The 24,292-nt window shown below is 34.3% G+C and overlaps 1 protein-coding gene across 4 annotated transcripts in view; it reads left to right on the top strand.

The window, feature by feature from the left end:
* Positions 1 to 24,005, top strand: part of Alcam (activated leukocyte cell adhesion molecule) — a 184,321-nt gene extending 160,316 nt beyond the window's left edge. The window contains exons 9-15 of one of the 4 annotated variants that reach the window (XM_078044307.1): positions 1,580 to 1,692; positions 4,504 to 4,639; positions 4,749 to 4,886; positions 7,379 to 7,507; positions 9,335 to 9,373; positions 9,656 to 9,773; positions 23,893 to 24,005. In XM_078044307.1, coding sequence (XP_077900433.1) covers positions 1,580 to 1,692; positions 4,504 to 4,639; positions 4,749 to 4,886; positions 7,379 to 7,507; positions 9,335 to 9,373; positions 9,656 to 9,773; positions 23,893 to 23,980 — 761 coding nt within the window. In that variant the 3' untranslated portion in view covers positions 23,981 to 24,005. Of the gene's footprint in view, positions 1 to 1,579; positions 1,693 to 4,503; positions 4,640 to 4,748; positions 4,887 to 7,374; positions 7,508 to 9,334; positions 9,374 to 9,655; positions 9,774 to 23,892 lie in introns of all 4 variants that reach the window. The other 3 variants (XM_078044306.1, XM_078044309.1, XM_078044308.1) reach the window with 3 other exon arrangements.
* The last annotated feature ends 287 nt before the right edge of the window (positions 24,006 to 24,292 follow it).

Genomic DNA, 24,292 nt, shown 5'->3' with positions numbered 1-24,292 from the left:
TAACAAAAGCTCTTAAGTCACAGAGAGTAAAAATTTCACTTTGTAATTCACTCAACTATTTCTGAGAAAACGCCACTTTTTATGTGATGGTTCTTTTTTTACTATAAACCATCATTTTTTAATATGTATTAGACTGAGAAACTCTGTTTCTGCCCTTCATTCATTCAACACTAGTGTTTGAGAGCCTACTATGTGGCAGACACTGTGGATGTATCTGAGAAAAAACAAATCCTGGCCAATCTCCTCATGATGCTTGCAGTCTAACTGGAGAGGTGAACATTTAAGATGCAGACAGTCAACAAAACATGTAAAACCATGAAGCAACATAAAGTGCAACAGCAAACCCCTATAACACAGAATAAAGCCCCAAATTCAGTAAGGCAAGCACAGTACTCAGTCTGGCCTCAACTAATTGTCCGTATTTACCTTCTGTGAGTTCTCATAGTCCAGCAGTCATACCAGATCATTCACCATTGTGGAATCTGCCAAGTTCTCTTGCCTCTTTGCTTTTGTTTATGTGACAAAAGTTGTTCCTACATTTCCACCTATCAACCACCCGCCTTTTCAACCACAGGAGCAAGATACAAAAATAAATGCCTCCTACAGAAAGCTCTCTTACTTCTTTGAAACCTAGTTTGGCTTTATTCTTTATACTCCCATAAGTCTTTGTTTTTACCTCTCTTTGTAGCCCTGCCTTTAATCTTTCAACAAATATTTACTGAGCTTCTAATGGTAATAGGTTTGCAACTGGGCACTGACTTCACAGGCTATGTACCACAGTTGGTTGAGTGCATATCACCTAATCAATGAGTGCATAACCTAATTAATTTGTACTCAGTACTCATCTCTGTATCCCCCATTAGTGCTTGGAGCATAGTAGCTCTACAATAAGTGTTTGTTCAAATTGAATTGAATTTTCCTCATATGGATCATACTGTGACAGTGAGATTTTTGTAAAAATTATTTCCTATGAAAACTTATATCCTTAGATGTAATTCTTCTCTGTTTCTAAAAAATTCTGTTGGCAGTGTACCTAACAATAGATCTTATTTAAAAGTTCACTGCATGAGAAATGGAGTAGCATTTAAAAAAAAAAAATCTAACTATTTTTCAATTCTCTCTGCAGAAATGCAAAAACTATCTCATGGTTTTTCAGTTTATCACCTGCTGTCTAAATATACTTGATTTTCCAACGTTATGCCTTGCCAACTTTTTTTTGAACAATACTTATCGAGTCATCATCTTTCTTTATTTTCTTCCAGAAGCAATTAAATAATTTTTTTCTTAAGGTGATAGAGCCTAGGGGTATATTTATATGCACTCAAAACATCAATTATGTTAACTGCAAATAAATGCATAGTCAATTAGATTAACCATTCATTTGTCCAAACTGTTCTCAAAGCTGGCTTGAAAAACTAGGATGAAAAAATAGTTATTTTAGTCACATATGTCAGTCACATATGTCTGAGTTTTCAAGTCAATTAGGATTTTTTTTTGTCTTTTGTCTTTTCTTCTCTGAAATATTTCAACTACTTACTCTTTTGAAGTTTGCATTTCAAGCAGATTCTCTGCTTCACAGATTTGGATTTATCCTTAAACCCAAGTGGGGAAGTGACCAAGCAGCTTGGTGATGCCCTGCCCGTGTCGTGCACAATATCTGCTAGTAGGAATGCAACTGTGGTTTGGATGAAAGTAAGTCATAGTATTTTTGTTCTATCCTGCTATTTTGAACTGATTTGCTTTTAGGTTATTTTGTATTCTGTTATATCCAAAAATGCATATTTATGGATAATATCTTTAAACACTCACGTATTCGCTCATTTTATCTCATACAAATTGAAACACTATACAATTTTAGAGGTACTTAACAATAGTGTGGCTCTGAAACTTAGTTTGGGCATTACTTGATATGTGTATATTAGATGAGGATGTGTGTGCATGCTTGTTTACACACAAATATATACAGTTAAGAGCAATTTACAGAATGTTTGAATCCACATTATACTTACATGATGCTTATAAAATCCCTGTGGAGTATATAGTTCACTTGTTATTTTCCCCAAGTTACCTGTAGAGAAATTGGCGTGAAAGAAATCAGAAAGCCCATGAGCAAGTAGACTCATGTTCAGTCCTTCAGAGTATTACTGTGCTCTGGTCACACACTTTCTGCCTCCCTGATGATTGGAACTGCCCTTAAGTTTCTGAAAGTAGGGTCTGCTAGATTAGGAGCTCCTCAAAGTTAGGGGTCTTTTTCATCCCTGGGCCATCAGAGAACACCCAGAATATTCTAGGAGCTTAGTATTTCCTGAGTGAATGCTTATATTCATGCAATTGTCATGGAGGACCATGACTTCAGGGACCCAGTTGTCGTCGGTATGTTTTTAGAAACAGAAAATAGGATTCATAATTAGTCATTTGACACAAGGAAATGGTTGTAATAATGATCCCTCCACTTAAATCCTTGGCTAGAATATCCAAACCCCCAGCACAATGTGTTACCACATATAACAAGACCCCCCCCCCCAGCCACTGATGTTCTGAGGAAATGCACACTCCATTTGACACAGGCATTGGAAAGAATTGACTTTATCAAAACCTGTAGACAAATTTATTGTTGAAGTTTCTTCTTGGTGAAAATATCAGTTATTTTGATTGCTTTACTATTTGTGTTTTGATTGTTTTTAGTGCTAGATTCTCTGTTTGCTGTTTCGCTCTCCTTTAGTCACAGCCTCATCACTCAGGTCATTAAACTGTCACTCTATAGTCTGCACGTCAACATGAGATATGTGTAGTAGTCAATGGTCATAAAGCTTGAAAGGTTTTAAACAATAATCAATGATGTCATGAACACCCACCACATGTTTCACTTCAGTACTAGAGAAATGAAAAATTTGCTATATCAAAAGTAGCTTCTCGGAGCTGGGGCTATAGCTCAGTGGTAGAGCACTTGCCTTGCATGTATGAGGCACCACATATAAATAAATAAATAAATAAATAAATAATTTTTTTTTTTAAAGTAGCTTCTACTTCACCTGCACTCACTGTTGTCAACTAATAGTAATGTTAGGAATAGCACTAACACTAATGTCAGTATTGCTGATAAATATTCCCGGGCCTTAGTTAGTGATAGCAAGTAGGAAAAAAAATTCACATGTACAAAGGACTGTGTTTAATTCTACACTTAGGAGTATTTTAATTCCTGGCAAAAATAGGATTATTTTTGTATGTCAGGTGATTTTTTAAACTGAATGTTATATTTTCTTTTTCATAAAGTTTGAATGGTAATTCTTTTTTAAGGGTTTCCATTTATTTTTTAAAGCCTTTATTAGTGCACTGTAGTTATACATACTACTTAGATTTATTTTGACATCATCATTCATGCATGCAATTTAACTTACTCCATTACATCCCTGGTACCTGCTATTTCCTGCCCCTGTTCCCTTCCCCTAGTCTGCTAGTCCCCTCTACTGGTCTTCTTTCTGTTTGTTTGTTTCTAATGGTGTTTTAGAGATACACAGAAGGGTAGAATCCACTGTGATTTATTTATACTTATACATAGATTAATTTTATCAAATTCTTTCTGCATCTCTTTCCCTTTCCTCTCCCTCATCCCTCTGTCCAGTATCCTTCTACTTCACTGATCTTCCCTCTGTCCTTACAATTTCCTTCTTTCCCTTTATTTCTTTTACTTTGTTCTAGTTTCCTCATATTAGGAAAAACACTTGACCCTTGATCTCCTAAGTCTGACTTATTTCACTTGTCATGTTCTTCAGCTCCATCCATTTACCAGCCAGGCCATAATTTCATTCTTCTTTATGGCAGAGTAAAACTCCATTGTGTATGTATACTACATTTTCTTAATCCATTCATCTATTGACAGGCACCTGGGCTGGTTCTATAACTTGACTGTTGTGAGGTGCACTGTTACAAACATTGATTTGGCTGTATCACTAATTATTAAAGATTTCTTGTAAAAAGCATTCTATTATTATTAGAATAATCTTTGCTGTGGCTCTATAATGGATCCACTATGTTGATAACTGTATCAGATAAGGTAATTTCCAGGCCTGTATACTCATCATTGTTTAGGTACCACAAATCTGAATGTCTGGCAGTTCTACTACAATGAGTAGGGACTGTCAATTGAGGACTTTCTTTAATGTGAAGATATTACCTTATTTCTATACTTAAGTCCTCAAAACAATTTAATATAGTAAGAATATAACCTCACTTCACAAATAAAGGAAACTGAGTCTCATCAGCTTATAAACTTGTTCCAAATTATCAATTCCATAAAAGAGAAGTCTGAAATATAACTCAGGCATATCTGACTCCAAAACTACAATGAAACAAAGAAAACTCTTTAAAGGCATCTGAGAAAATTTTTTAAATGCTTATGTGTTCATTAGACCAGAAAAATGTTTTAGGTTTAAGTAGTATATGATAAATACATTTAAGGTTATAATTGTGCCCTGTGAAGTAATTTACTTTTCATTTAATCAGGATAACGTCAGGCTTCGTTCAAGCCCATCATTTTCTAGTCTTCATTATCAGGATGCTGGAAACTATGTCTGTGAAACTGCTCTGCAAGAGGTTGAAGGCCTGAAGAAAAGAGAGTCACTGACACTCATTGTAGAAGGTAGTGAAATAATTGGGCACCGATCCAGATTGTTCTTTGAGAATCTTGTTACCTGGTCTTCTTTATGATCTTAGTTCATTGTCATATTTTAATTGTAATGATATTTTAGGAAAACCTCAAATCAAAATGACAAAGAAAACAGATCCTAGTGGACTATCTAAAACAATAATCTGCCACGTGGAAGGTTTTCCAAAGCCAGCTATACAGTGGACAATTACCGGCAGCGGAAGCGTCATAAACCAAGCAAGTATTTTCCTTCTTGTTATATTCTGCACTTGGTCCAAAGTGGGGTTTTATTTAGGCAACTAAAGTTCAAGCTAGTTTGTTACTGCATGCAATTTGCAGTGTCCTCTCAGAGAAGACTCTTGCTAAATTCTTAATCTTCCCCAAGGAAGAACATGGCTGAAAGAGAAATCTTAAATCCCAAGGCCATGGAGAATGGAGAAACCATTATTTTGAGGTCTGTGTCTGTTTTTAAACAGACTCCATGGTCATTAATTCCCAAACGGGGTTGATTAAAACATTAAGGTACACACTTTTATGCCTAATAAACTTATACACTTGAGTATAAGCAGCAGCTATTACTTTGCTTAATTATACATGTTAAAAGATAATTTTTCTTAAAACTGGGCCCAGTGTGAGAGTGGGGTGTGGTGAACACCGTAAATAGTTATGAACATATAGTCTGATTTGCCTGTTACAAGTTAAGGCCAAAATGAAGCAAGCAGCAAACAGTGTCTCAGCAGTGTTCTTCTGGCCAAAAGAGGACATGAGTCAAACAATGTCTGTACTCTATGTAGGACATTTTAGTAATTTTAAAGGACTAAGAACTTATAAACACTTCCATTTTCTGAGAGAGAAGAAGAGAGAGAGACAGAAAGAGAGATGAATATCTGGCCTGTAACTCTATACTCAGAACTATAATCCCACTAACTTGCCAGTGTCCGTGGGTTACTGACATACTGTTAATTCCATTTTTGTGACGGTCTTCATGCCTCTTCATCTCAGTAGAAGCAGTTAAAGACTCTTCAGGAATACCCCCAGAGTACCATTTTATTATTTCAATCTTCTTTCCTGCCTTCTTCCTAGCTTTGGACCCAGTTGAAATTGGGAAAGACATATAAATCAAAAAGCTTCAAATTAGATTTCAGTTAGAATCTCTGTTTCCTTTGTCCTGGGAAGTTGGGTCTTTGGTTTACTCCATGTAATATAATTTTGCAGAGCAAAGTGGATCTTGACTTTCACCTATGGGTGATGCATGTTTATTTGCATGAGTTTGGATATAGAAAACCCCCAAAGAAGTGGTGGCACTTGAAGAAAGTGATTTCTGATTTGATTAGGTATAGCAGACACACACAAGAAACCCTGCCAGAGGAAAGCAAAGAGGCCCTTTAAGCCAAAGGAAATGCAGTTTTCTTCATTCAGAATAAAGACCTGACTCACCAGAATTGCTGACAATGTACAGATTAAATCCAAAAAATGAAATGCTAAAAAAAAAAAAAAATAGAAATGTTTTTTTCTACTTTCTTCTTTTTGCTCTCTAGTTCAATTAAGTGATAAGTGCAGCAGAAAAGAACCTTTAGGTACTGGTTATGCAGGCATAGAAAATAGAAAATCAAGCACACAATAAACATCTGACAAACAAAAGAATATAAAGATTGAAAAGGCCATCCTGGAAATGAACAATATATTTTGAAGAGATTAAAGTAGGAAAAACAGTGAGAAAGTCCTATGAAAAATCCTAGAGGAAAGTGGAAAAAATAGCAGGTAAACTTACTATGAGAATAAAAATAATAATGCCATTCTTCATTGCCAGGGAGAAAGATTGATCCTGGCCCACTAGGTGATGTGTTATTTTTCTTGTTCCAGATTATCTTTCCATAATCTTTTATCTTTTTCCCTCCTCAAACACATGATGAATCTACCGCCTTTCAGCTAGGAGATATCTCTGCCCCTCCTCTGCCCCCCCAGGGTATAGAAGGTAGCCCACTCTGGTTCTCAAGACACTTACCTTGTAGTTAAGAAAAAAAGCAAAGAGAGAGCCAAGGACCACATGATACAAATAAAATAACCAAGGAAAAAGAGCAAGTGTGTATGTATTTGCTTTAGTCATGTTGTACTTGTCCAATCCGGAGATGAGCTTGAAGGGATCTTTCTTTACATTTGAGGAAATGTCATGATCACCCTCATATACACCTCATGACAATCAGAAGACCTGAAAAAGAATTCACCTTCTGTATTTATCACAGGAAAATTTGGGGAAATCAAATGCTTTTATTCACCTATGAGCAAATAATATATCTATATGCATTTGATATAATGGTTCAAGATAAGGGAATTAACATCTATTGTGAAGAAGAGTATCAAATTCATGAATAGTTCAATTAGAATATTTATCAAAGAAAACTTGTGATTAGATAATAACCATGTTAATTATTTTGAAGCACATACCATCATGCCAAAATGTTGAGTAAAATTGAGCCTCTTTGGAAAGAGTTCGATTGATTTAATCATTTGAATTCATAATAGAAACAGAACTCTATCACTATCATTTTACTAGATGGTTTTCTACCTGCTGCCACTACAGGCCTGACTGGTCTTACCTGTGATCTTACACCTTGAATACCAGACTTCACTATTGTGTACCATACCTGTCCCCTATCATTGACTAGTACTATGTCCCAGGCTTTTAAACTATATTTTCATGTAACCCATCTTCCTTCTTCTTTTTCCAGACAGAGGAGTCTCCTTATATCAATGGCAGGTATTATAGTAAAATTATCATTTCCCCTGAAGAGAATGTTACATTAACTTGCACAGCAGAAAACCAGCTGGAGAGAACAGTAAACTCCTTGAATGTCTCTGCTAGTGAGTATTTCATTTCTGGCATTAAAAAAGTAAGAAAATTTGAAGTTATTCTCCATTAGTTTAAAACCTCCAGTTCCATCTTCCTGTACTGCATCATGGTAAGTTTTATTTATTTATTTTGCATTTGGTATCATCACCATGAGGTTATTTTTTCTTTTTTTTTTTTTTGTTCTGGTTTTCATTCTTGTTTTGACAGTTGAATCATTTCATGTTTTATGGATCAGAGGTCTTATCCTACACAGTAAGAATCCCCAAAAGAAACAGACAATAAAGAATAAATTACTCTTAATGTACATTTTATATTCAGAGTATAGAAAATTTTAATAATTACCTTAAAATATTTTTATAATAGTTTAAATTTGATAAATTTCAAATTTATTTTATTCTTTATTAATTGACATTCCAAATCTTTGTGGAATGTATCCCACCCTATTTTAAACCAAAATGTCACAAACTTAAAGTCAAGCTAATTGGTAGCAAAAGGGATACTCTAATTTATAAAATCTAGTTTCAAAAATTGCTCCTTTTTCATATCATTATAGAATCATTGCCAAAATCAGATAAAGACAATTTTCTCTGAGAAAATTAAAGAATCTGTCAATGCTGAAATCAGGGTAACACATAAATACCAATAGCAGCTTTTTAAAAAAATAACTGTAATTTAATGTGAAGTCAGTCACCATCTTCAGTTCTGTTATTATTCTCATTGTTATGTCAGCCTTAAATCAGGATCAGCCCAGAGTGAGGCTTGGTTTTGAATAGGACATTAACTGTTCTGCCAAACTCTTACACTTTCGAAGATGGAATCTTGCCTGTGGCATAAGTAGATGATAGATACAAGAGCTGGGAATTAGCAGGAACTAAGAGAAATAATTGTCTAAAGATAATGGTCCCTAATAAATTATGACTCAAATATCAAGGGCTGATGGACTGATGGAAGAACTAAACAAGCTGAACTTTAGTATAGCAGCATGGACTTCTCTGAATGCAATTCAGTTGAGTATTGATTTGTCCTACCAAGAAAGAGAACCTGTCCTTTCTTCCTGAGCACAAGTCCCTTTACTCTAACTCTTTGAATGAGGTGCTTCAGTTTTCTACACTAGACAGTGGCTTGATCAGTATAACACAGTCATTTTCAAACTCAGTGAGCACTCCATGAGATTCCAATTGAGTGTATGTTAGACAAAGCCCGCAAATCTGCATCTTATCAACCATCATGGGAAATTCTGGTGCAGGCCTGTGCACTCTGAATGTTGTTTATATGGTTTATTATTAAATGATAATACACAACAGCCAGCAGTAATTCTGAAAACGGCCCAAAGGCATGGCGCTATCAGAACCACTTGGAGCACTTTGGCAAACATGATGGCATCGCGAGATTTCACCTCCACCTTCATCTCTGCCCCCTTGAGAACAACTCTAATGGGAACTCATTAATCTTAGAGGATGAAAATGAATTCTCTTACATGGGGGACCGAAAAGTTGAGGAAAATGGCATTGTAGACTTCTTAGGTACTAACCTCTTTCTCCTAAAAGGGAAGTAGTAGTAATAGGTGGCAGCTAGTGAAAAAATTAAAGTGGATTCCAAATTAGTACTTTAGCCTCTTGGTCATGAAAATTTATGTGATGGACTTTGCATTTTCCTTAAAGGACATTAATTGATTTGTAGAGAAGTTTGTGTTCTATAACATATGAATTCTTTTTTACCCTGAGCTGTAGAATAAATATTTTATCTGAGTGTTATTACATCATACTATAATGGTAAAGGTGACTTTCATATATCAACAAATTTTGTTTTTAATTTCATATTAACATTTTTCATTTCAGTAAGTATTCCAGAACACGATGAGGCAGACGAGATAAGTGGTAGGTACTATGCTGCCGACTCCTCTTCCTTGACTATCAGCTCAAGATTTATGAAGTGTCATTGTATAAGTAATTTCTTAGTCGTCCACAGTGTGGATGTGAATTAAAATACCAAATGAGATAAGATAGCAAAAATGCTAAAAATTATTTTTTAAGATCACAAGTTTGCATGTTAATCATAGTAGTGAAACTTAGTCATTTTTAGTAATAACTAGATTGGCTTCTTTTAAGAAGTTCTTGGCATTGTCTGTAATTGCATGGGCTTCTCTTTTTTTGTTGTAGATGAAAACAGAGAAAAGGTGAATGACCAGGCAAAGCTAATCGTGGGAATTGTTGTTGGTCTCCTGCTCGCTGCTCTTGTTGCTGGTGTTGTCTACTGGCTGTACATGAAAAAATCAAAGTAAGTCATGGGAAAAGATGTTTATTGTTCATTGACTTTTACTGAGAGAAAATACGATGTGTTAATTATGCTCACAACAGCTGTGCATGTATAACTTCTTTAATAAGACAGACATATCCCCCAATCAGGCTGACCATATTATATTTTTGTTCATAGTGAATACATAGCAACTTCTAGGTGTCTTTGCAGTAACAAGTCTGACCACCTCATATAAGCCTTAACAAATCATGTAAGAGTGTCTTATAATGAAAATCCTAAAGCAGTGAAAATTCTTGGCATACACATGTCTAGCCCCGCTTACCACCCTAGATTCAGATGCAAAGGGGCAGGAGTAGGGTTCTAGCTTCGCCATTTTTAGAAGTTTCATTGGTGATTCTATGGCATACTCCTGGTTTCAACCATTCCTCATTTTCTTATAAATGAGGAAATTTATTGTTGCAGTGGGATAATTATAGCTAGTAGTAACTTTTGACATGATTTTATATTGTCTTATCTCTGACACACTCCTTTCAAAAATTCAGAATATCTTACTTAAAAGAAAATGAAAAGAAAGGCAGATTCATCAGGATCCATGCTCTTACCCTACAAAGATGTCATTCCAATGAAGCGATATTTGAATAGAGCTGCCATGCAAGCGAAGAAGTAGCTTGATAATTTTATAGTCACATAACATGAGAATGCATTGAGCTTGTTTGTTCTCACAGTGTATCTATGAAGTAGATACCATTATTATCCATATTTTACATTTGAAAAACTTGAGGCATAGACTGGTTAAAGAAATTTCTCAAAGTAACAGATTATAAGGGACAGAATTATTATTTGATTTAGAGGAATGATGTTTTAGAATCTTGTACTTAATCCCTATGCTTTGCTCTATCTCTGATAACTTACCTTCCCTACTTTGCTAGAAGTCCATGCAATTACAGGCAAAAACATGTTTTCTGTTGTGTGTTATGACCACCATACATGATCTCTATCCCCACACTGGGGAACAGTTTCCTCCTGATCCTGGAACTTCATTCCTCATTCTTGAGCCTTCCTCACCAATACCTTGTGGATTGTTAGTCTATATTCTCCAGAGAATCACACTAGAGAGAACAAGAGAGAGAAGATTTATTATAAAGAATTGTCTTATATCATTATAGAGGCTGAAAATCTGGAGATCTATGGTCAGCTAGCTGGAGACCCAGGAGACCTGATGTTCTAGTCTAGACCTAGTTCTAGTCTGCGTCCAAAAGCCTAAGAACCCAGAGAGCTGATGCTGTTTCTACTCTGAAATCAGGCATGATGGAAACTTAGGAAGACCCAGTGTTTCAGTCCAAGTCTGAAGGCAGGAACAAAACAATGTCCAGATCAGGGTTGAGGCCAGAGGAGTTTCCTCTTTCTCTCTAAGCCTTCTCAATCCTGTTCAGATCCTCAGTTGATTGAATGATGTCCACATCTATCATCCGTAAGGGAAGGCATTCTTCTTTACTCAGTCTACCAATTCAAATATTTATCTCATCAAAAAACACCCCTCAGCATGGGAAGAATAATGTTTTACCAAATGTCTGAGACCACATGGCCCATTCAAGCTGACACAAAAATTAACCATCACTCTTGGTAACAAGTGCATTTTTTTTTCTCAGTGAACATATTACCTACAAATATGTCACGTGAGTTTGTATCCATGGTATTTAATGGTATCCATGAAAGTGAAAAAAAAATACAATTAGTTGCCCACCAGAAGTACCTATCTTATAGAAATTCTCCTTCATGTATAAGTTTCCTGCTTATCAAAATCTTATCTTCCCTTTATAATCCATGATAAGGCACAAATCTAGGAAATTTAATTTTTATATTAGGACTTTTGATGCACTCCATACCAATTTTTTTCTTAAAAGAATGAAAATAAAATTTCCCCTTTTCCTGAAAATTAGCTGAAAAAATGGACTGTGGTTCTCTACATTATGGACAAAGGAATGTTAAACTAGGGAAGCAATCCAGTGTCTTAATCATCTTATTGTAATGGCCAGTATCTCATTCTACACAATTTGTCATATGAATAAAAGAAATTTTGTATGTTTGTGTGTTACTTCATTAGTTATTGGCATATGGTGACCCCAAATTAAAATGACATAAATAAATATTGGACACTTAGCTCCACAGTGTCTTTAGGTTAAGGTCTTAAGCATATCCTTTAAAATGTGTCATGAAATTAAGTACAACTTTTACCATCTGACTTGAATATTCATCTAAATAACTGTTATTTAATTGAAAAGTGCACCCAATTTGATAGAGTTAATATTATTGGTAATCAAAGTAATGAATTGCAGTTCTCATCCCAAGAATCAAAGGGTTTTTATTAAGAATTCCACAAATTCATGCTTCAGATTTGCTAAGTGCTTTGCACTCCTGATTAGTTGTTCCTTGCCTGTGCCCTCTAAAATAAACAGGCAATTTTGTGAAATGAGTTGGCGTCCTTAACCCCTTCATTTGTTCAGAGTAAGTGCAGATTCACAATAAGAGCTTTCAAGTTAAGAATTTCTAAGCTAGCAGTGAAGTTTTAGCTACATTTAAGGGAAGTTCTTTGTATTTTCAGTATTTCTAAAAATCAATGGAGAGATACGATAAAATAGTACTTTATTCCTAAGTAGAATTAAGAATGCATTTGTTATAGGCCTAGTGCCTCCTCAGCCTGTGTGTACTCCTCATTCCACTAATAGGAGCCACTTCTATTTCCAATATGGAGAACCGCAGCAAGAAGTACTTAGTCAGTTGAATTCTTTACTCACTATGCTAGGTTATATTCTTCAAAGAATGAGGACTCATGATTTGGTCTTTAATTCCTATAACTTCTTATGGAAAGATTTTTAAAGCTAGAGATAGGTTTTGGTAATGACAATATACAACTGATTATTTCCATATATTTACGGAATTAAGTGACAGCATCATCCAAAGACATTAATTAACTCAGTCCACTCCTTGACTAGTTGTTTAATAGATAAAGGAGCATTATAAAACAAGAGATTATTTCATGATTATTTTTTACATTCCTCTCTACCTGTCCTTCAAACTGAATTTTTAATTCTGCAGGAAGTTAAATGTTATTATTCGAGATCCAAACCCTCTCCTGCATACCTTGTAGTAAGTACAAGAACTAATGAAAAGTTAAGAGATCTGAATATAAAGGAAAAGTGTAGAGGCTGCATGATATAGACATGAACTTCTTCAGAAATTTATTAAACTATAATTTCCAGGTTGATTGCATTGAAGAGACCCCAAACCCATACTTTTATTACTGAGCTGGGAGCATGCATTAACCAGACATTTATGATCTTAAAATACTCATTGTATAAACCTTGAAACTTACTAAAAGATTTACTTTCACAACTGTGGAATTCAACAATATTGTCAAAAAAGATTGTATAACGTATAGACAGTCCAGAAATCTAAAAATCACAAATGGCATATGTGAATTCTGCCTCATATAATGCTATATTATTCCAGGAATCTTTCATAAGAAACAGAGACAGTTCCAACATTAGTTCAAGAGCTAACAATGATGTGCCTGTAACACTGAACTCCAAAGAAATAGGCTAGATTTATGGGATATTTCAAGAAAGTTGACTTTAACTGAATTCTATTTTTGAATCAATACTCTAAAATCAAATACACGTGCCCATGAGGGAGGAGGGATCCCCACTGAGAAAATTAAAAAGATAGTGCTGGAGGACCAGGGAGAGTACATTTTTAATGAATTTCCTCATTTACCACTTCACAAGCTCCTACTATTATTTTTTTCCTTTCTTTTTTACTTTCTTGCTATTTTAACAAAATCTCAGCAATTTAATGAAGTATATATAATTAACCTCATTTCATAACATCTAAGTGTCAGTGGGATTAACCTGCCCAAGTTATTATAAGTAGTATTTTTTTCTCCCAAACCTTATATACATTCAAATATATTTTTCTGCCTTGCCAGGACCTCTTTGCAATTTAAATTCTGCCCTGACTTCAGTTGCCTGCTGGCATTTAATGCAAGGCTGTGGAGAAAGGCAGGGGCTTGTGAGCACAGGGCTGCTGCAGTCTCTCCAGTGGTATTAGAAGTTGGAATAATCCATGACTTGACTTCTTTTTTCTCTACCCATAGTCTGGCAGGCAGCCAGAAAAAGGAAGAAAAGAAAATGATGCATTATTCCATCAAACTATAAATAATAGACTAGAGGGGAAATTGGATAATGTGGAAGTGCCAGAGTTTCCTTCTAGTTAATTATAGGGCTGTTGGACACAAAGGACAGAACCATCACTGGCCCTCCCCTCTTCTACCAAGGTGACTTGAAAGTTTTCAGGGAAATGTCAAATATAGTGTTTATATCAAAAATAATGTTTTCAATTTTTAAAAATCATGTTGGTTTATATTATCTTTTTCAAGGTAATGGGGGGAAAAGTCCTGTTCTCTACCATGAGACAGGCTGTGCTGGCTCAGTATTGTGCACCTCAGGGCACACTGAACCAGGGTATATAGTGCATACAGGCAGCACCCTGTTTTCATGCATATTCAGTATTGTTGCACTTACTTTGATCCTTCAGTCTTTTGCCTAATGAATCGTTCCATATTCACTCTTGGCTAGAGCTAAAATGGAAAGGTCATTTTCTGTTTTTTATTGAGGATATATGCATTCTTTATTTTAGTGAGGAATATCTTTGTAGAGTCTTAGACATTCTAAGGATATAAAATTGAAAGTTGTAGGAATAAGGCTATTTATTCTTCTCCACTTCTTTCTTCAAATCAAGAAACTGCTGGCAATTCACTCAACAATGATTAGGGCCCTCCTCTCTATCTCTAGCTTTCATTAAGTTTGGCCCAAGAGGAGACTCATTCTGCTGACAGCTATGATCAGGGAAAAGGGAAAAATAACTATTCTCTTGGACAGGACTCTAATTACCTACACAAGTGTCAATGGCTAGTTTGCTGAAAGTGGTAACTCTTCACTGCCAAGGTCGCCATCCTGAACACTTGCTGTCATGGTACCCTTTTGTGGTGTAAGTCAGGCACGCTCTAAATTAGAAATCACAGAAAGCACCCATATAACTAAGAAGAGTTAAGGATTCCTCACACTCTGAGAGTTTAAAATTTGTTGTACACACGGCTTGCTTTTGAAAACCTAAAATCTCATGAAGGATATATGTGAATGATTTCAAGTGGGTATTGTTTTTCTTTTCTAACTGCAAAATTTTACTGTAATATTTGTCTTATCTTTCCAAATGACACCTCCCAAGATGGTAATGTATTGGTTGTGCCTGGCTTTCTCACCCACTTCCATTTCCTACCTCTTCCATAACCCCGGTGAATTGTGGTGGAGTTAAGGGATCCTTAGGGGATACCACCAGAGGAGTCCCTTTCTTTCTTTCTTTGCAAGGAATTTCAAAACAAGTGTATATTATTTGGAAAATTACAAGAAAAAAAGTTTTAAATCTTCTTAAAAGTTGTTTAAAAGCAACTTTAGTCCTTCAAAGGCACTGAGCTTATGGAAATAACACAGAATGCGGAGTTGAGACAGATTTGAACTTCCTTCTATGGCTCTCTAGCTATGTGGCCTTGGGCAGCGGTTCTATAACTTCAGTTTGTTGAGTCCTTGTCACCTGCCTGTTTCTTTTATATTACTATCACATTCATTGTTTTAGGCAGATTTTTTACTGCTGTGACTAAAAGGACCCAATCAGAATTATAGAGAAGGAAAAGTCTATTGGGGAACCCATGGTTTCAGAGGTCTAATCCACAGATGGCAGACTCCGTTCGTCAGGACTCAAGGAGACTCTGAACATCATGGTAGGAGAATGTGGCAGAGGGAAGCAGCTCACATGATGATCAGCAAGCAGAGAGAGAGAGAGAGAATCTCCACTTGCCAGATACAAATATATACCCTAAAGCCAGCCCCCCAATGTCCCACCTCCTCCAGCCACACCTCACATGCCTTCAGTTACCACTCAATTAATCCCATGAGTTGATTAATTCACTGATTGGGTTAAGGCGCTCACAACCCAATCATTTCTCCTCTGAACCATCTCACATTGTCGCATATGTAAGCTTTTGGGAGACACCTCACATCCAAACCATAACATTCATTTTCAAGGACAGTCTTGTAAGAAGACCCTGTTATTTCCCCTATTTATAGATGAACAGGCATGTTTAAAAGGAGGGATGTGTCCAAAAAGTTTTGCAGGGCAAACTTGACACGTGAGGATGGAAATCCAGGCCCATTAATCTCAGGCCAAAACTCTTTCTGCCTCATACACTACTAGAGGTCACCTTCCAGTCTTCTCCCCACATTAACAAAGAATAATTCTATAATTTAAAATTTCTCTCATAAAGTTACTCAGAAGAGGCATTGATGAAGAAATTTTGAGAAAACTAATTACTAAACTATAATTTGACTCATTTATAAAAATGGGTACTTTAAAATGCGTCTCTCCTTCAAATCAATAGACTGAAAAACATTTTGCTAAAGGGAATAATTTAAGTAAAATTTGTCTCTGCCAGCTGTAAATGTGTAATTTCTTCAGATCTCTGAAATTTTCCAAAATTCAAAATAACATTTACTCCTTAAGATTATTTTTACCACATTGGTGTCAAAATGAAGACAAAAGCATCCATAATGGCTCTTCCCTGCTAGGGAGAGAGTATCCAAAATGGAGAAATTTATAATAAAATATATGCAAATCTTATATACACAGGCTCAGTGAGCATTTACTCCTCACCATCCCATCCCCATCTCTCACTACCTACTCGGCCCAGCAAGGGTTTCTATCTGGTACCTCTCACAGTAGTTAACAGCACAGCACGTATGTACAGCTTTGTAATATGGTACATGAGACTGGAGACACAGGGTGAGGACTGGAATCCTGGTTTTGATATTTCTTCGCTTTGTGACTATTGACAAGTTTATTAGTGTATGTAAAATGGAGACATCATGAGGAAAAAATAATTTCACATCTAGGAAGCACTGAAAACAGTATGTGGCACATGAAGGAACTATATGAGTGTCAGTGGTGACTGGGAGAGTGGGATAAAGAAAGGCACAAGGGAAGTTTTCACTTTTCCTCTGTTAACCATTTCTAATTGTTTGGGTTCCTATCATTTTATAAACTTTAAAATAAGAAAAATAGACAATTTAAAGTTACCCAATACTTGTTTTGTAAATGTATTTCAGGTTTTATTTTACCCTTAACAACCCCTCTTTTCCTATCCCAGATTGCAAGCAGTGTTTAGCCTGATATTATTTTGTGTGAATATGCTGAAATATATCCAAGAGCACACAAGATATTGAAAGACACTGTGATTTGTCCTGAGAAGCACAACTCCCCCAGGAAGATTTGTAGTCAGTTCCTCCTCAGTGCCTCCTTCTTCTATTTTGTATGATTTTGTGGAATCACAAAGGTTACTCTCAATTTCTGGACAACTATATCCACCTAGAAAGTAAAAAAAAAAAAAAAAAAGGGGGGGAAATTAATAAGTATCCCATTTCTCAATGCAGCTTTTCTATGATTCTTTTAATTCAGTTATTTTCAAAAGTGTTTTTTGTACTTACCATTCTTTTTTGTTATTTAGATTTAATTTACTATTTTTCCTCTGATTTCTTGAAGTAAAAATTTAGGTCATTAATATTAGCCTTTCTTCTTTGTTAACACAAGCATTTAAACTATGAACTTCACTCTTGGTACCAACTTACATTCCACAAATGTCAATATGTTGAATTTTCCTATTTATTCAGCTTAAAATACTTTTTAAATTCCTCTGTGGTTTCTTCCATAGAACCTGTGATTGCAACTCTATTAAATTCCGTATGTTTCTCATTTAATTGTTTTATTAGTATTAACTACTCAAATAAGATTTTAGTCCATTGTATAGCACTGATACTTATTATTTTCTAATGATTCCTTGAAGGGTACTTGAAAAAAAAAAAGCAACAAAAATCAGAAAAAAACATTTGACCTTTGACTTTCTTGGTCTGACTTATTTCACTTAGCATTATGTTCTCCATGTCCATTCACTTACCAGCAAATGACATAATTTCGTTGTTCTTTATGGCTAATACTCCATTGTGTATACATAGTACATTTTCTTTATTCATTCATCTATTGATGGGAACCTCTGTTGGCTCCATAGCTTGACTATTGTGAATTGTAGTATGGGGATAGATCAGTAACAGGAAAGGAATAAGATGGGAAGGAGGGGAGAGAAAGCAGAAGTACTGGGAACTGAATTAGAGCAGATTATATTCCATATATATAATTACATAATAATGAATCCTGCCAGGCGCAGTAGCTCAAGCCTGTACTCCTAGCAGCAGCATTGGAGGCTGAGACAGGAGTATTGAGAGTTCAAAGCCAACCTCAGCAAAAGAGAGGCACTAAGCAATTTAATGAGACTTTGTCTCTAAATAAAATACAAAAAGGATTGGGGCTGTGGCTTAGGGGTCGAGTGCCCCTGTGTTCAATCCATGGTACCAAAAAAAAAAAAAAAATGAATCCTAATGTTACAAATAACTAAAATCACCAAGCCTTCATTAATTTTTTAAAATCTTGAGGTTTATGCCTTTGTCAGTTGATACCTAAGAAAGACTTGGGGTCTACATCTTTGTTGAAATTTTAAAATAAAAATTTTAAAAACCAACTTATTGGGTGCTTTAGAGTAAGGTAAAAAGTTCATATAAACCTTCCTACCCATGACTATTTTTTTCAAATATATACAATCACTTCACATACCGTATAAGAAAGTAATGAGCATGACTTGCATTTACCCTGTACATCTTTTGTGCTGTTGCTTTTATATGTTTGTCTTTTGCATACTTATAAACTTCAAAATACATTAATATTTTATGCTTAAAGTCTATATATTTTTAAAAAATTAAATATGATTAAAATGTTTTCTTTTATAATGTCATAGATATTTATTTTTTTCAAACAAATGCCCTACAAAACTTTAATGCATCTGAGCTTTTGTATGGAATCACTTATTCTAGTCTAAAAAATCTCTTTAAGTGCCTATCTACTGGAAAATACTGGAGATTTTGTTTTATTATAATGTTTTTATTTCATTTTCAATTTTGCTGTATATTTTCACTGGCATAGATTTTTAAATTTAATTTTAAATTTAAATACTAGGTTGATGTTTTTTAAATATTCAGCACTCTAGAAATGTCCCATTGTCTCCTACTTTGACTATTTTTAATGAGAAATCATTAGATGATCTCTTACACTACTTTTTAAAAACTTGGGAAATTTTAAGCAATTATTTCTTCAAATATTTTAGCGACTTTTCTTAGATGAGACTCCTAATATATGAAGAGTAGACCACTTTAAATGGTCCTGCAGATCACCAAGCCTTCATTAATTTTTAAAATCTTGAAGTTTATACCTCTGTCAATTGATGCCTAAGAAAGACTTGGGATTTACATCTATGTTGATAACTTCTATGGTTATATCTTCATTTTCACCTGCAATGTCTGATCTACTAAGCAAGCCCATACATTTTAGTTTATAATTTCTGATCCCTGTTTCTCAATGCTAGAGATTCAACTTTATTTTCATTTTTTTCCTTTCTCTTATTGTTATATCCATGTTTTCCTTTAATTTCTTATAAATTTTATAATACCTATATTATAATTTTTTCTATTAACTTAATCACTTGTAGATGTGTTTATATTTGCTGATTTTTTTTACCTTTATGGGTCATATTGTCCTAAATATGTTTAGCATAAAGTTCTCCTTTTTTATTTGGATGCTGGAAATTGGAAAGTTTCATTGTTGTGCATTGATTTTGGTTTTGACTGATATTTAACTTACTTATGGATCAACTTAATGTTTTCAAAACTTTGTTTTAAATTGAGTAGGATGGCATATCTAATTTAGTATTCAGAGAAAGAATCAAGTGAACTCATAAATTTCTCATGCTCTTTTTTTACATAATTCCTCTTCTTCAATTCCTGTCACCTCATTCTGGTCAAGTACTGATTTCTTCCTCTCCAACCTAATGAAAACCCTGCACTATGCTTGGGTTCCCCTTTTGGTACTGCAATCCAGACAGCACCTCCAGGCAAAAAGCCTGTGTGATCATGGGGTACAATGCATTTGTTTCTCTTCTCTTGGAAATCATGTGGCCTTGCCACCTGTCCTAAGACAGAAAATGTTCATTTTAGTTTTTCCAATTTTATTATTTTATTTTATTTTGAAATATTCCTGGCTAGAGAACTAGCCAAGTACTTGTTATTTCATCACATTCACACTTACTAAATTTTGGCCTAACTCTTCTATCAATTAATGAGAAAAGGATACTAAATTGTTTATTTATCTATTCTCTTCATTCTTATGTCAGTTTTTTCCTATGCTTTTGTTAAGTGCAAATACTTTCAATTGATATGACTTTCTTAGCTATCAAAAGTCTTATCATTTTGAAGCACCTCTAGTTATCATTCCTAATGTGCCTTGTAATGAATTTTACACTCTCTGATACTAATACAGCCACATGAATTTCATCCTTAATGTTTACATGTATATCTTTTTTCATAGTTTTACTTTCAATTATTTGTCTCTTTACATTTAAAGTGCATCTCTTACATAGAATACGAGTGAGCAAACTATGATCCCTAAGCTGCTATCTAGTTTTACAAGTAAAGTTTTATTGTAACACACTTATGCTCATTTCTTTATGCAAAATCTATGTTGTTTTCATGCTACAATGGCAGAGTTAACTAGTTAGAACAAAAATCATGTGGCCTACAAGCCTAGAATATTTACAGTCGAGACCTTTGAGAAAAACTCATCTACCTCTGATATAATGTACTTGAGTTTTGCTTGCTCAGTACATTTTTATAATCTCTTCCTTTTTATATAAATAAAGAAGGGAGGTATCTTTTTCTTTCTAATAGTCACCATTTCTAAGCAGTTTTAATAGATACCTTTTCATGTTTTTTTATTAAAAAAAGATGGAGAAAAAATCTAAATCTTATTTTTCCTTGACTGGCATATATTTTATTGATTTGTAAGCTTTTATTATTTTAATATATAGCTAGTAGCTATTAGTATTATAATATTGATTAAAGTCTGTTTATGCATATAATTTTGTACAGTGCTATATTAAAGGTTGGAGTAAGACAGTACAAAAGATATGTTATTTCAATTTAGTGTTCCCTCTACCTATCTATAGAAAAGCATCTAGTTCTATATTCACATCATACTGATGAACGCTAACATCATAAAGAACAGAGACAAGAAATAGATATAAAGGATAATAAGAGAGTTTAGTTAATGTAGACAAAATAAATATATATTTTAGTTCCTACCATATTCCAATCATTGTACTATATGCCGTGAGTAAAATATGAATAAAATATGGCCCGTGTTCCCAAGCGGTTTATGGTCAAGTCAAGGAGCCTACATTTTGACTCTGGAGAGTGGAGCTGAGGTATTAAAGGGAAAAACTGAATTTCTCTGTGTTTTAGCACAAAATAAAGGAATAAATGCAAGGTCTCAAATAAAGTTTCAAAGACTTGTGCTGTAAAGAATAGAAGCAAAGCAAAGGTAGACTGAATCTTATTTCAACTGTAATTGACTAGTTAAATCCCTGATTGAATTGGGATGATTAGTCCCTCACCTTATCTGTTTAACAAAGGAAGTGAGAGGGGACCTTACCCAATGCAAAATAACATTGTGTAGGGCCTCTACAATATTTGAATAAGTCATTTCTGATTTAAGAAAGGTTTGGCTATGCAAAGAGAAAGAAAATCCAACCTATAATCAAAAGTAAAAGTAGACAAGAGAAGCAGACAAATGGATGATGTGGATATTATAGTCAATAGGCAATAAAGTATAAGTAAAGTAGAAGAAAAGGTGATTAAGAGATGAGGAAATAGAGAATTGAAATCATATTTAAAAGATTGTAAAATCATGTTGATATTTTTGAACTGAAAAGTATGTTAAAAACTAAGATTTTTTATTGGGTAAATTGAACAACATTGTTCACAGTCAAACATAAGACAAGTAAACTGTAATAAAGATTAATGGGAAAAACTCAGATTTAAGTACAGAGGAAAAAGAATAGTTAAAATAAATACAAGCATGAGAGACATCTGAGGCACCTGTAAAATAGCTAGGTTATGTACCATTGAAATCCTAGAAAGAACAAATAGCAAGATGCCCAGCACCAGTGAAATCACTAAAAATTCCTATGGTTTAACCCTACAACTACATGTACCCACCATTATATAGGAGTGGCACAAATTTAAGGTTGAGCTTTTTTTTTTTTTTTAAAAAAAAAAAAAGGAAACATCAGTGAAGCCGCATAGTAGGATTCTATTTTATATGTAAAATAAATTAAGGGACAAAACTATTCTATGAAAATTAAGGCTTTGTTAACCATTGGGAGCTGGTAGTTTAGAGCTATTCTGTTTCTTAAGCTGAGTGCTGTTTACACACATGAATCTAGTTTTTGAAAATTCATTGAATTCTACTTATATGATAAACACATTACCTTATATAACTATTATTTTTCAAAAGAATGTTTACAAGGATTTATAGATTTATAAAAGTTCATCCTAGTCTACCTCTCCACCTTTTGTGGTTATAATTACTAAGATTTATTAAATACTTTATTAGCAGAAGAAATTAGATCTTAAATATATTTGTATATATACATATATAAATATATATTCTACATTGTTCTTTATTATATTTTCATTTATCTGAAAAATATACAAATGAAAACAGAGTTGTCAGTCATCGTAATTTACCATTTTCATACAAAATGGAAAATTTCTAGGTGATAATGTCATAACTCAAGGCATAGACTTGAACTTACATTGTCTCATTTAGATTTTTAACTTTTATCTTGTCAAATGTCATCACATATTATAGACTTTGGTCATGTTGGCAGAGTTTGAGGTTGCTTTTTTGCCTTAGAATAGATTTAGAATGTGCAGTTTAAGCTAAATTAAGCATTTTAAAATCACAAATTAAATTCAACTTGTGCTACCTATAATGAATATTCCAGTTAGAATTAACCATGTTTCCATCTTGTATGGACATATATCATAATATCTATTACAGCTCTTTCCCAAATAAAGTAGTAATTCTGAGAAAATGAATTAAGCAATTCCATTTAAATCACAGAAATACTTTTAGAGCACAAATGGCATTTTCTACCCTCACCTTCCTGATATGACTTAAATTCTTAAAAGTAGGAGTATTACTAGGAGTTATATTGTGGTATTATTTTGAAATGCAGAGAAGGAAGGGAAGGAGGAGGAAAGGATGCATTCTTGGCAATATAGTTATCACCTGATTTCTCCTGGTTGGATGCCAAACCAAGGAACTCACCTGTAAAACTGAAAAACTGATTTTGATTCTGAAGGGATGGAATCTTGGCATGTGTAGCAATAAAGGCCACTAGAACACTGGTTTCCAAACGTCAGCAGAAGCATCAGGTCTTTCAGAGCCTTTTTCCAGAGTTTCTGTTTCTGTAGTTCTGGCCTGGGGCTAAGAATTTACATTTCTATCAAATTCCCTTTAGATTCTGATACAGCAGGTCTGGGAACCAGAACTTGAGAACCATCCAGTCAAGGCTATCTAAGCTTCTTCCTGCACATGTTATGCTATAAACCTGAGTCTCTATAATCTTGCTTTTGATTTCTTTGGTAAAACAGAATTTATAAACACAGACAGGGCATTGGCTCAACTAGGATGTATGATAGGGAATATCAAATGGAAAAAGGCCTTAGTGAAACTTTCTCAGACTATTTTTACAGAAAATGTTTGCCCAAAATGAAAACATTGAGTATCAAATGATAATAATAACTTCCATGAAAGCAGAGAGAAAAATAACCCAGTTACAACTAGGATCCAACAAAATATGCACAGTCTGTCTTCAAAACAATTGATTTTTTTCTCTTATCATATATTTATGAAACCCAAAATCAGCATTTTCTGGAATATGTTGTATTATCAGTCAAGGCTCAAAAAAGTGGAATTGTTTACCCTAGTCGCTAGTATATAACTCATTTACTTTTCAGAGATATATTAATTTGAACCATAAAAATTTTTAATTAGTCAGTGTAATGATGTTTACTTAATTCTCTTATAGGACTGCATCAAAACATGTAAACAAGGACCTTGGTAATATGGAGGAAAACAAAAAGTTAGAAGAAAACAATCATAAAACAGAAGCCTAAGAGAGAAATGGTTCTAGTTGTCCAGGTGAGTAGACCGGATGAGGTTTATAGACATAGTTTCTAGGAAAGTGCAGAACTTCTTTGGTGATGAAAGAAAAAGTTTGGACTTTCAGATGCTTCATAATTACAGCTTCAAAAGCAGGAAGAACATTTTTCCAAAGGGAACTTTGATTACTCACACAACACTCAGAAGAATGGAATCTCATCTGTCTCTTCAGCCTCCCCCAAATAATTATTATCTTTTGAATAATAAAAAATATTTTGAAATGTTTATATCCAATTTGAATTTATTCTAATACCCCCAATTTTTAT

This window comes from Ictidomys tridecemlineatus, chromosome 3, assembly GCF_052094955.1.
Source record: "Ictidomys tridecemlineatus isolate mIctTri1 chromosome 3, mIctTri1.hap1, whole genome shotgun sequence".
NCBI classification, from domain to species: Eukaryota; Metazoa; Chordata; class Mammalia; order Rodentia; family Sciuridae; genus Ictidomys; species Ictidomys tridecemlineatus.
This window is presented reverse-complemented; position numbering and strand designations above follow the sequence as displayed.